The 12154-nt window shown below is 35.7% G+C and overlaps 2 protein-coding genes across 3 annotated transcripts; one reads left to right on the forward strand and one right to left on the reverse strand.

Annotated features, from left to right (window-relative positions):
* Window positions 1-446: 446 nt before the first annotated feature.
* On the forward strand, window positions 447-10622 carry LOC147538732 (transportin-1-like). 2 transcript variants are annotated; one of them, XM_086644695.1, is made up of 29 exons: window positions 447-964; window positions 1665-1952; window positions 3128-3217; window positions 3343-3420; window positions 3517-3597; window positions 4018-4068; window positions 4234-4319; window positions 4432-4498; window positions 4594-4650; window positions 4751-4780; window positions 4879-4938; window positions 5130-5243; window positions 5516-5629; window positions 6023-6121; window positions 6232-6357; window positions 6465-6539; window positions 6750-6821; window positions 6910-7020; window positions 7224-7307; window positions 7527-7634; window positions 7834-7935; window positions 8049-8111; window positions 8654-8728; window positions 8881-8952; window positions 9045-9169; window positions 9432-9483; window positions 9562-9630; window positions 9728-9787; window positions 10000-10622. In XM_086644695.1, exons 1-29 carry the CDS (start codon window positions 767-769, stop codon window positions 10081-10083), a joined length of 2691 nt encoding a protein of 896 aa, XP_086500821.1. In that variant the 5' UTR covers window positions 447-766; the 3' UTR covers window positions 10084-10622. The 2 variants fall into 2 exon arrangements, with proteins under 2 accessions (XP_086500821.1, XP_086500820.1); XM_086644694.1 differs by having other exon boundaries at window positions 540-964; window positions 6002-6121.
* Window positions 10623-11497: 875 nt separating this feature from the next.
* LOC147538733 (methionine-S-oxide reductase) lies at window positions 11498-12154 on the reverse strand. The gene has a single exon (XM_086644696.1). The coding sequence runs from the start codon at window positions 12072-12074 to the stop codon at window positions 11694-11696; it is 381 nt and encodes a 126-aa protein (XP_086500822.1). The 5' UTR covers window positions 12075-12154; the 3' UTR covers window positions 11498-11693.

The raw sequence follows: 12154 nt of genomic DNA on the forward strand, positions 1-12154 counted from the left end.
TCGCTCGAAAAAAATTGGACTTCTACCTGATTATTTTAGAATTCTTCGGTCGGATGTTATAATATATCAGTCTAAATAGTAAATATGGTGTTTTCACTAGTTTATATCATTTTTACATGCAATATCATTTTCATATGATAAACAAAAATTCATGATGATAAATTGATAATTTACGTCACATATTTTTCCACTATGTTATATTTGTGATGTTAACCTATTATGATACGTCTTCATCAAAAAAAAAAATCTATTAAGATACGAAAATGTGAAAAAAAATAAATCTATCAAAATCATGTTTACTTTACACGAATTCTAAAAGTAAAAATCAGTAAGGTAAAATAATAAATATTTTGAATTTGTCGGACCAACCAGACGATCCAATCCAAATTAGACCAAACTTGATCGGGCAAACCTAGATTGATTCGAGTACCATTTGAAAAATTTGCCCCTATTCAATCAATTGCTCAATTTATATATAAAGGGCCGCAAGACCAAATTGTAGGGATTTTTTGCGGGATTCAGTCGGTTCCAATAGATTTATTTATTCTCTGAACCCGAACCGGCTCTTCTTCGTCTTCGTCAGCATTTTTCACCTCTCCGTTGTTTCTTTCTCCCCTATATTCTCCTCTCTTTTCAGCACGCTCTAGATTCTCATTCCCCCCTCTCTCTCTAAAACTCTCTCTCTCTCTCTCTCTCTCTCTCTCTCTCTCTCTTTCTCTCTCTAGAATTCATCTGTAAATCTCAAGCTGAAAGAAACAGAGAAAAAATGGCTACACAAGTAGCAGTTGGTGATGTATCTTGTATGTGGCAACCTCAAGAAGAAGGTTTAATAGAGATCTGTGGATTACTTGAACAACAAATCTCTCCTAATTCAGATAAGCCTCGGATTTGGCAACAACTTCAACATTATAGTCAATTCCCTGATTTCAATAATTATCTTGCTTTCATTCTCGCTCGTGCTGAGGTATAATTTTCCTTCACAATCACAAACAATTCTTATTAAATAACTACTGAATTTTGATTAGGTTTACATGATTTCTATTGTTCTAGGGTACTTGCTATTAGTAGTTGATGAATTTTGGTAGGGTTTTTGAGCTAAAGTGGCGATGAAGTTGACTATTTGTTTTTATATATGATTCCTGTAGAAGAGTGAATTGTGAGAATAGTCCCACATGGGAGAAGGGTAATCTAGTAACCCAAAATATAATGTCATTGCCAATTGGGTTTGAGTTAGATGACCACAAACTTAACACATAATTACATTCAAGTTGTATCCATCTTAGAGTTGAACATGTTCAATGGTATATAATTATGTATCAGAGTACTCATAACAAACTTGTACTATCATGGAAATGAACATTTTGGGTTAAATTGTAAGGATCATCATATGTTAGGAATGAATTCTCTCAATCGCTGATTAATTCGGTTATCATTTTTTGATGGGATGAATGTTGAGCATTTATCTTGCCGTGTTTTTACCGAGATGATTATCTGTCTGCCATACTCACAATAGTGGGATGATCCCCGAGTAAAAACGCTCAACTCATAAAGACCCTAGTTTTTCCGTGATGCACATGATGACGGGCTTTGTTGAGATTTTCATTATGTTAGGTGATAGCTTTGATTTGGGTGTAAATATTTGCGGGTTTATACTTTGTAAACAGGGTACATCTGTGGAGATACGACAGGCAGCTGGTCTATTTTTGAAAAATAATCTGAGAACTACTTTCAAGTCCATGCCTTCTTCATCCCAACAATATATAAAGTCAGAGATGTTGCCTTGTTTGGGAGCGTCAGATAAGCATATTCGATCTACAGTTGGAACAATCATAAGTGTTGTGGTTCAGCAAGGGCAAATTGTTGGTTGGCCAGAGCTGTTGCAAGCCCTTGTACAGTGCTTGGACAGTAAAGACTTCAATCATATGGAAGGTGCTATGGATGCTTTCTCTAAGGTACGACTTTTTGTCGAGATCATTTTCCATTTGAAGGATGAAGTCTTGTAAACAGGAAGTTTACTTATATGGGGAGATTTTAACATCTTAGACAGTTATTAGCTTCGGTGATTTTCTATACCAGCGCCGTATACTTTCGTATGCGGTAATAATGAGTGCTAATTTATTACAGAGTATGCAGTTAATATGGCGAATTTGCGTAAAAATGGATTTTTTTTGAGACTTCATAAAAATGAAAATTAGAACTGTCTATTTTAGTGTTGATGATAAATCTGCTTTCAAGGCTGTCAAGATGATACGTGCTCTAAGCATCAGTGCAAATTTTGGTCCATATTATCTGAAGCATATTAGAACAAAGTTCAATTTAGACCCCTCTAAAGTATATTTCATTTCATCTAAACCTGCTAAAGAGACCTGTCCAGAGTTTTGATGTCTTTCTTAACATTGTGATGTAGGACAAGAACGCGGAAAAGCAAGAAGAAAATAATTGTATTATAAGATAGGTTACCACTAGTAAAAGCTAGTTATTACTCCTGAGCCCTTAAGCATCACACCAATGGGTATATTTGTATCACACAATCTATATATAGCCATAACTAGCCCTTGACATCTGATACTAGATTTGCTTTTAATCCTTTGAAAATTCAAGACACTTGACCATCATAATTAATACTTAGAAACTAATAAAATTTCCACAAAGACCCATGTGGATTAGGCCCACACTATTCAAGGTCTTAAGTGAGCAATTCATCACGGATATGCTAATTCAGAATTTGGGCCTTAGAATCCTTCTTTTAACGTCTCCATATGCCTTTTAACATTTGCTTCCATTCATCTCTATTACCTTGTCTTCCTTGGAGTGGGAGAATATACACCGCAAAGTACCTGAAATTACTCTGTAGAGTCGGGGAGAGGACATTTTGGACCAACACTGTTATACTGCTCACAGGACTCAACTCTGTTTTTGGTATATTTGTTAAGGAAAAAGATCTTTAAGAAAAAAATGTCCTTAAAGTTTTATCTCCGCTGTTTGCATTTTGGTACTGTTTACCATGTAGTGTTGAGGTGACTCTTGGTAATGAAGTTACATAAAACTCATCCTTTTCATTTCACCGAACGGGCAAATCCCTATTCATGTTGAAGAATTTTAAATCGTATCAAATGTTGTACTACAGATTTGTGAAGATACCCCTCAAGAGCTTGATTCAGATATACCTGGAATAGCTGAACACCCAATCAGTGTCTTTCTTCCTAGACTATACCAGGTGACAGAAGGTCTTAGATTGCTAAATTGCGCAGTACTATGTGATTTCTGTTGAGTTTAAGGTTGTAAATGTGGTCCATTTATATGAAACTTTTCCTAAAATCTCTTATTATTTATCTGAATCAGTTATTCCAGTCACCACACCCTTCACTAAGAAAGTTTTCTTTGAGTTCCATCAATCAATTTATCATGTTGATGCCAACAGTAAGTACATTCGTCTTAATATTTTCTTCATTACACTTACAGTACTTGTTTCTATTCAATGTACTCACTGTCATTCTGATTCCATACCTATGGCAGGCTTTACTTCTATCCATGGATCAATACCTCCAGGGTTTGTTTGTTCTTGCTCATGACCCTTCTCCCGATGTTAGAAAATTGGTTAGCAGAAGTCTCGTCTATCTCTTATTGTCTACATTATGATAACATCTCTGTCGATTTTAAAGATTGTCATTGTAGTAATTGTTCGCAAACTTAATCTTTACACAAAATATATAGTTTGAGATTAGGCGATGTAGCAAGAAGGAACTTGTAACTTAGGCGTGAAAAGCCATTGAAGGAAGCACAAAAGAATATATAGCAGTTTCTTACTTGCGTCGACTCAATGGTGAAGAAAATAAATGAAAATGGCCATACTGAGTCAGAGCTTATTAATGATCCCACAATTCGGTTTGGCAATACCTTTTACAGCTGTATTTATAGTGTAATTTTAGGCTTTTAGATATTATTAATTTTTTTTTTTATATTTTTATTTTATTCCTTATTTGTTTAACTTTTGTTCTTTCCAACTGTAATTTACAGGTCTGTACAGCATTTGTTCAGCTTATTGAAGTTCGCCCTACTTTCTTGGAGGTGGCTATCTTCTGTTTCATTTCATTCCTAACACCTCTTCTAGGTTTTTCACATTATTAGCATGTTCTTATTAAGTCTCCGCTATGGAGCGTACCACCTTATAACCCCGACCTCCGAGGCCCGAGCTCTAGAATTCAGGAACTGATATTTGATATTGTATTGCAGCCAAATTTGGCAAATGTTATTGAATACATGTTGCAAGCTAATAACGACACTGATGAGGAAGTTGCTCTTGAAGCTTGTGAATTTTGGTAAGTTTAGTAGTTTAGGTATTCTCTTTTCTCTATAATCTCAAGAGTCTATTTGCCTACTGGACGTACCTCTTATGTATTTTTTTTTTCAAATGTTGAATGGGACTACCAGGTCAGCATATTGTGAAGCTCAGCTACAGTCTGATAGCTTAAGAGAGTTCCTACCACGATTGGTTCCGGTAAAACTTAATTTCATACAACGCCTTAAATTTTTGTGGTATCATTTGTTTGATTTTCCATCTGATTGGGTTTGATCCGATTAACACAAATGTAGGTTCTACTATCAAACATGGTTTATACTGAGGATGACGAGGCACTTGTCAATGCAGATGTAAGTTTTCTTAATTATATGCTTTCTGAGTCTTACTAAATGTGTTGCTCTTTCAAGTTTTAAAGCATTTTAAACCTCATATAACGAAATGTGTTTACAGGATGATGAATCACTTCCAGACAGAGACCAGGTATAACTTGTGATTCTTGAGTCCTTGGTTAGTCTTTGACCTTAAACTTTATAGAACTTCGAGTTAGAAGATTACTGAACAAGAACTTTGCAGTGCAGGATGTGAAACCACGTTTTCATTCATCTCGATTTCATGGTGGAGATAATGTGGAAGACGATGTATGTCCTATTCATTTCTTCACTTTTTCAGTTTTGTTATTTTTCCCACTATAATCAGTTATTCAGTTGCTCTTAATGTTAAATTTCATATTTAACTAGTCGTGGAAACTTTAGATCCCTTCTACCTACTTTGTTATAATTGGGTTTTAAAAACTGTCCATACTAATCATTTAATGCATTGTTATAAACAGGACGATGACATTGTTAACATTTGGAATTTGAGGAAATGCAGTGCAGCTGCTTTAGATGTCCTATCAAATGTGTACGCCGAGGCAATTCTTCCGACGCTGTTGCCGTTTGTTCAGGTACACTTTTCTTTGATGTGGCATTTGGTCATTTTTTGGTTTTTAGGTTTCAGCTTCTGTGTTGAATGTCTATTCTCGAATCTCTATGATGTCTTGTTTCCTCCAGATGTTTAGAGTTCCTTCTCTTGTCTCTTTAACTAGTGAAGTACTGTACAAATTTTCATGGTCCGAACTGACTGATAAAATGACAATTCTAGTCGAATTCTGAGATTCTCAGTACACCATTGAGCTGTACGCCGAATATGTTCTTGATCTTGTAAAAATTTGCACAGGCTAAGCTAGCTTCCACTGATGATGCGTCCTGGAAGGAAAAAGAAGCTGCTGTTTTAGCACTAGGTGCAATTGCCGAGGGTTGCTATGCTGGTCTTTACCCTCATCTGTCAGAGGTAAATGTCTGATTGTTGTGACTGCGTATTCTCTCCGGGTTCCATTAATATTATTCTGGTACTTCTATCTATTAAGCCCTTATTTGTGGATCTGATTAGTGTTCGATAAATTTGACATCGTTTTGGTAATATTATCCTTCATTGCTATTTCTTATTAATATACTACTAGGATGTAATGATGATACTAATCATCTTCCTATGGTGTTAATTCGTATGTATCTTTAGTTTATGCAGATTTTTCAAAAGTCGAAAGTACTGGTTCTACTTTCTTATCAGTTCACTAGTTTCTCATTTTGCTTGGACTTACTTTATCAATATTAATTTGTAGCTTATCATGAGATTTGATGATTCAATTTGAACATTGAAGTAAAGCAATTGAATTCTATTCTTCAGGTTGTGCAATTTCTCATCCCTTTATTAGAAGATAAGTTTCCTCTCATACGTAGTATAACGTGTTGGACACTTTCTCGTTATAGCAAATTCATTGTCGAGGTATAGTTGCTTCTCACTTTTTGAAGTATTCTCTTATTCATATAAGTTTACCTTTTTCTACCCGATAATATTATTTTACATTTCATTGCCTGTTATTCTTTATAACACAGGGTGTGGCACATCAGCAAGGTCACGAACAATTTGAAAAAGTTCTTATGGGTCTTCTACGCAGAGTATTAGATACTAACAAGCGGGTGCAGGAAGCTGCCTGTTCAGCTTTTGCAACACTTGAAGAGGTTTTATCTGCTTGTGCAACTGAATGATTATGTTGATTTTAACCTTTTATTGATCTTAACATCTCTCTTACGAAAAAGAAGATCTTGACTTAATTTTATTCTTGAAGGAAGCTGCTGAAGAACTGGCACCACGTCTGGAAATCATTCTGAACCACCTCCTTTGTGCTTTTGGCAAGTATCAGGTGTGTATTTGACTCTCTTCATTTATTGGTTTGTGATTTACATTATTGTGAGCATGTCGATCTTGGTCTGGTCACTGGGGTGAATGTTGTAGGTATTGAAGTGTCCATCCTTTTTACAATTGTATCTTTATTTACTATGTAGCCATGATTCCACACTTGTCAGCAATTTGGTCTTGCTTACTTCTATCTGTTGCGCTTAATCATTTTCAGAAGCGAAACCTTCGTATTGTTTATGACGCCATAGGAACTCTAGTGGACGCTGTTGGAGGAGAGCTAAATCAGGTAGTATCTATATTAATAGAAATGAGGGTGAGCAGAAACTTCGGACTTTGTATTTTTGTAGCTGATTTCAATCGTTAATTGTTTGCAGCCCCAATATCTTGATATTCTGCTGCCCCCGTTGATTGCTAAATGGCAGCAGCTTTCCAACTCAGACAAAGACCTTTTCCCGTTACTTGAGTGCTTTACATCCATAGCACAGGTATATTGCGATTTACGAATTGCCGAAAGTATTAGCAGCTATTTCAAGTTCCAACTATAGCTCAAATATTTATTAGTATTAGGTAACTTAATTTGTTTTTTCTCGAACATAAGGATGAAAGGTTAAGCAAAAAGGTTAATTAGGTAACTTCAGTTATCCTGGAATCCGATAGTTTGAATGTTATCGATCTCTACCTGTTTCAGGCATTAGGACCTGGATTTTATCAGTTCGCGGAACCTGTATTCCAAAGATGCACGAACCTTATTCAGACTCAACTATTGGCAAAGGTCTGTGCTTAAATAATCTTCTCACTGGCACACAAGTTATAGATTTTATATCGGTAGATAACCATCTTGAGTTCTCGGTGTTATGTTCATTTTAGGTTATAGATTTTTCATCAAGAGATGCATGGATCTTATCTCGTTATATATGTTACTTGATGGTTCTATTAGTTTTCATTTGACTATTAATTTCATTCATTTCGACTGTTGATGCTTATTTTGTAGGTTGATCCTTCGTCTGCCGGAGTTCAGTATGATAAAGAATTTATTGTTTGCTCGTTGGACCTGCTGTCAGGGCTTGCAGAAGGTCTCGGTACTGGGATAGAAAGTTTGGTACTCCCTTCCTCTAAATAAATTTAGTAGCAAACTTAGTACCACTTTTCCTTTTCATTTCTGTAGTTATAAGTTCTGGCCAAGTATTCAGTAGCTCAGAATCAAGATGTAATATGTTTGGAGTTGCCCTAATCCCCCCATTTACATTTCATACTGACACGTCTCACCGTGATACATTCATATCCGACCTTTTCCATAGGTTGCACAAAGCAATTTGAGGGACCTACTTTTGCAATGTTGTATGGACGAAGCTCTTGATATACGGCAAAGCGGCCTTGCCCTCCTAGGGGACCTTGCAAGAGTGAGTTGATCATATTATCTGGATATACCATTTGGTTTCATTTGCTATTGTATTGTAGTATCATATTCTGCATCTTTGTCCTGTATCCAATGGCTTATGGTTCTAATTTCCAGGTATGCCCTGTATATCTACATCCTCGTCTTTCTGAATTCCTTACAGTGGCAGCTCAACAACTTGTAAGTGGGTTTTATGTTCATGATAGACAAACTTGTAGTTGGTAATACAATCATATACTCTGCATATCCAATTTGATATCATTTCCGATATCAAATTTAACATTTTTGTGTCGGGTTCCAGATAGAAAGACTTATAAGCTTTAATTTCCACGTTTTCATGTCCAATTGGGATACCTTTTTTTTTTGTAAGTTTGAATTAATTAGAATGGGGAAGAATGTACAAAAGAATTGGTGGATTCACATAGAGAAGATATTACTTCATGATATCCTCCCTATTAGCAATGAAATCAAAATACGACAAACTATTGGCCCGCCCAATGTTCCTACTCCAATGAAAAAGTAAACCTAGGACATCCTCCACTGCCACCACCAGTTGGGATACTTCTCGGAGGAGTCCCTTTCTTGTCTTTGGGGGTCAATTTTCTTTTCTCTTTTGATCCTCTCATTTTGTTGTTTTAGTTTGCTTGTTGCCTCCTGGTCTTCTTTTTTAAGAAGTTTGCGTTCTCCCACAAACAATAATCGACTACATATACTTTGTACAGAATATACCCACACTGAAAGAGACTGTTGCAGTAGCAAATAATGCATGTTGGGCTATTGGAGAATTAGCAATTAAGGTATGTCGAAGAATCTTCTCTAATTTCTGGCACGCTCATATGATGTACACTCCGAAGCTATTTTAAGTTTAATTCTCACCTCAAGGTCTATATGCATGGGTTTTGTTGATATAGTGGAACTATTCTTGGCATATGTATCTGTCGGTTTTCAGGTTCGCCAAGAAGTTTCTCCTATCGTGATGACAGTTATTACATGCCTGGTTCCAATACTTCAACATGCAGAGGTGTGTTTCTATTGCAATGTTGGATTCTTCTAACCATTTTTTTCTTCTCAGCTTCGTATTTTGATTCTTTTTTAATTTTCAACTATGAACAGGGGTTGAACAAGTCGTTGGTGGAAAATTGTGCCATAACTCTTGGAAGACTTGCTTGGGTCTGTCCGGAAATTGTATCCCCACATATGGAGCATTTCTTGCAGTTCTGGTGTACTGCTTTATCCATGTAAGACAATTATTCCTGGAAATGACCTCTTGAAGGTCACGTGAAATCAAAAAATTTCAGGCTTCGAGGCTAAGAGTTTTAGCTTTGGTCTCTGCACATGACCCATAGCATCCAGGAAAGTGGAATGTTCCATATATCTGTCCAAGCTGTGTATATGAGGCACAAAATGTCGAACCGGAAGATTTGCTTACTTTATTTTAATCTTAAATTATTAAAATACTTGTTAAAACAAAAAGTATCTTATAAGTTTCAACCCGTGCAGGATTCGTGATGATATCGAGAAAGAGGATGCCTTTCGTGGCCTATGTGCCATGGTAAAAACGATTTTCCTCATTATTATACACTAATGTTCGATTAATACCTGCAACTTATAAGTTCTTGACTTTTCGCAGGTTAGAGCAAATCCATCCGGAGCTTTGAGTTCTCTTGTTTATTTGTGCATAGCTATCGCAAGTTGGAACGTAAGTAAAAGCTTGCTACGATTGTCGTTGTGGATCTTGGAAATAATAAATTTTCAGACCTTCTATTTTGTATTTAATCCTATGTTTTGTGTTTCAGGAAATAAGAAGTGAAGATCTAAAAAATGAAGTCTGTCAGGTATTAAATGGGTATAAACAGGTAAGCATTGTTCGATCAACTATAATCCAACATTTTCTTCATCTATTAATGTCTTCTAGGATTTTTCTCAACTTATAACGTCGACGATAGTTTCCTCCCTCAAAGACTTCGTCGTTGTAGGAAAAGTTTCAATACTTCATATTAAACTCGATCTTTAGTTACGACTATAGAACTGTAGAAGCAGCAGAAGCTTACTTTTTTGTACGTTACAGATGCTTAGCAATGGAGCATGGGAACAGTGCATATCTTCTTTGGAACCCCCTGTGAAGGATAGATTGCTAAAATATCAAATCTAAATCTGTTTGATCCAAAAGATCGTTGTGTTCATACTAGGGGTTACCTCCGTTATGCTCCTGAGCTATATTTCTATGACTTGGCATTGTGTGTGTTATATCTTCGGATGAAAGAGTGAGTCGATGATTTTGTCTGTGGCTGAAGTTGAGCTAGTGAAAGAGAACGAGTGCTCAAGGTCTTAGAGCAAGGTGAAACACAAGTGCGTGAAAGACAACCTACAAGATATGAAGCAAAATTCAACGTTCAACACAGAAGAAACTGAAATCAGAGTTTGGGGAAGATGAAGTTGTGAGTCATTGCGTTTTTCAATCCATTTCAAAGACGATTCTTTGTATTTATATACTCCATAATATAATTTTTGGTTCGATATTTAAGATTTATCTATCTGTGAGCGGGAAGTTGTATGTGTAATTAATGGCGAGTACAACAGTGCCTTTGGCGTGAGTTTTATTGGTTCAGGTATCCATTCTTCTCTTGTTTGACCTTATTTTGAGGGTTGAAGTTTTACTAAAATGGTATTGGATTCATAATTTCTTAAAAATTGTTCTTTTTTAGGTCATATTATCACAAGTACTCTGTTCATGTTCTAGGTTAAATAACTCCTGGTTTAGTACTGCCATTAAGTAGTTCTCCAGAGCCTGCCTGCGGCAGCGTAGCAGATAAAATGATATGTGCTCTGCCCCTTATTAGATGGGTGAATTGGTGAAAGTCATACATGGAGTTTCACTCAGAAGTTGATTGCATCTTCAAAATCACATACAGAAATCAACTGTTTTCTCGAAAATCAAAATGGCTTAAAATTAAACGTGCGTAAGTAGTTGTAGTACTCTTTGCCTAAACGCCAATGCTCTTACGAGGGACTATGTTCATCAGAGTGATTACTGTGGTGAGTTATCACTAAAATGATGAAATGCTTGGTCACAACTGAATTTTTAATTGATGTCATTTGAAACTTCAATCTCTCTTTAAATTGGAAATATTTGCTTGGAGCATGCTCCTTTTCGAAAGAAACACTTTTGAATTCATTTAGTTGATCACCGCCTTCAAAGGTGTCGTCTCTCATTATCTCATACTTCCCCATATTCTATCGGAATCGGATTGTACTTTCTCTCTGTAAATTTTGCCCATTCATGTACTTTTGTTGGAATTGTAACGGTAGTTGGGTCAGGTACATATGTAAGATCATTGATCTTCTTTTACATGATCACTTGTTCAAAAGATATACAAAATCTTGATATGAAACATTTTGTATGTGCAAACTCTCTCATTAGAACATCTTCTTACACTTTAACCTCCATTAACATCTCCCCAAAAGAAAAAAAAATAGATCTAAGTCCAAATTCCTATATCATAATAACTCAAAAGGTTTTTTTTCTCTCTTACTCATCTTCAATTGTGCAGAAATCGGACATTAGGTTTGCACCAGACAACATAGCTATTATTTTACCTTGATTTAAATCAAGAAGATCCATAACACAAATAATATCACATTAAGCATAGAAACATAAATACAGTATCATAAACCCTAAAAAGACATACAGTAAGCAGTATCACACAAAAACAAGAAAGGAAAAAAAAGTGAACTCACAAAGGTAATAAACTAATAACCTTGTTATGATTCTGTTGTGATCTTGAGTGCTTTGTTCTTGAATCTATATCTGGGATCTCTAGGTATAACTTGACTAGGTCCCATATGAAGTTGTCCAGGACTATCAGTAAGAGGAGGTCCATCATCATAAACATAACCAACTAAATACCCACAATTATTACACTTGATTTTTGTTCTTTTCCTTTGAATTCCCCAATAGTTAACTGTTTCAAAGAAAGGTCTGATCTTGTCTTCTTTTTCGAATCTAAGTTTGCTTTGATCTACTGTAGAGAAAGACAAAGTTCCTTTATTTCCTGCTTCGAAGTAAAAATTGGAGGGGAAGAGATGAATTGTTTGTAAATTCAAGTTGGTTTCACATCCATAACAACTGTAAATCGAAGCCATTGATGAATTTCAAAAGTCTGATTTTTTCAACTTTTTTGTGGAAGAGAAGAAGAGAAAGGGGAAAATTATGTAGATGGAGA

Source organism: Eschscholzia californica, unplaced genomic scaffold (genome assembly GCF_041429995.1).
Source record: "Eschscholzia californica isolate CP2 unplaced genomic scaffold, dmEscCali1.0.p SCAF_5, whole genome shotgun sequence".
Lineage (NCBI taxonomy): Eukaryota > Viridiplantae > Streptophyta > Magnoliopsida > Ranunculales > Papaveraceae > Eschscholzia > Eschscholzia californica.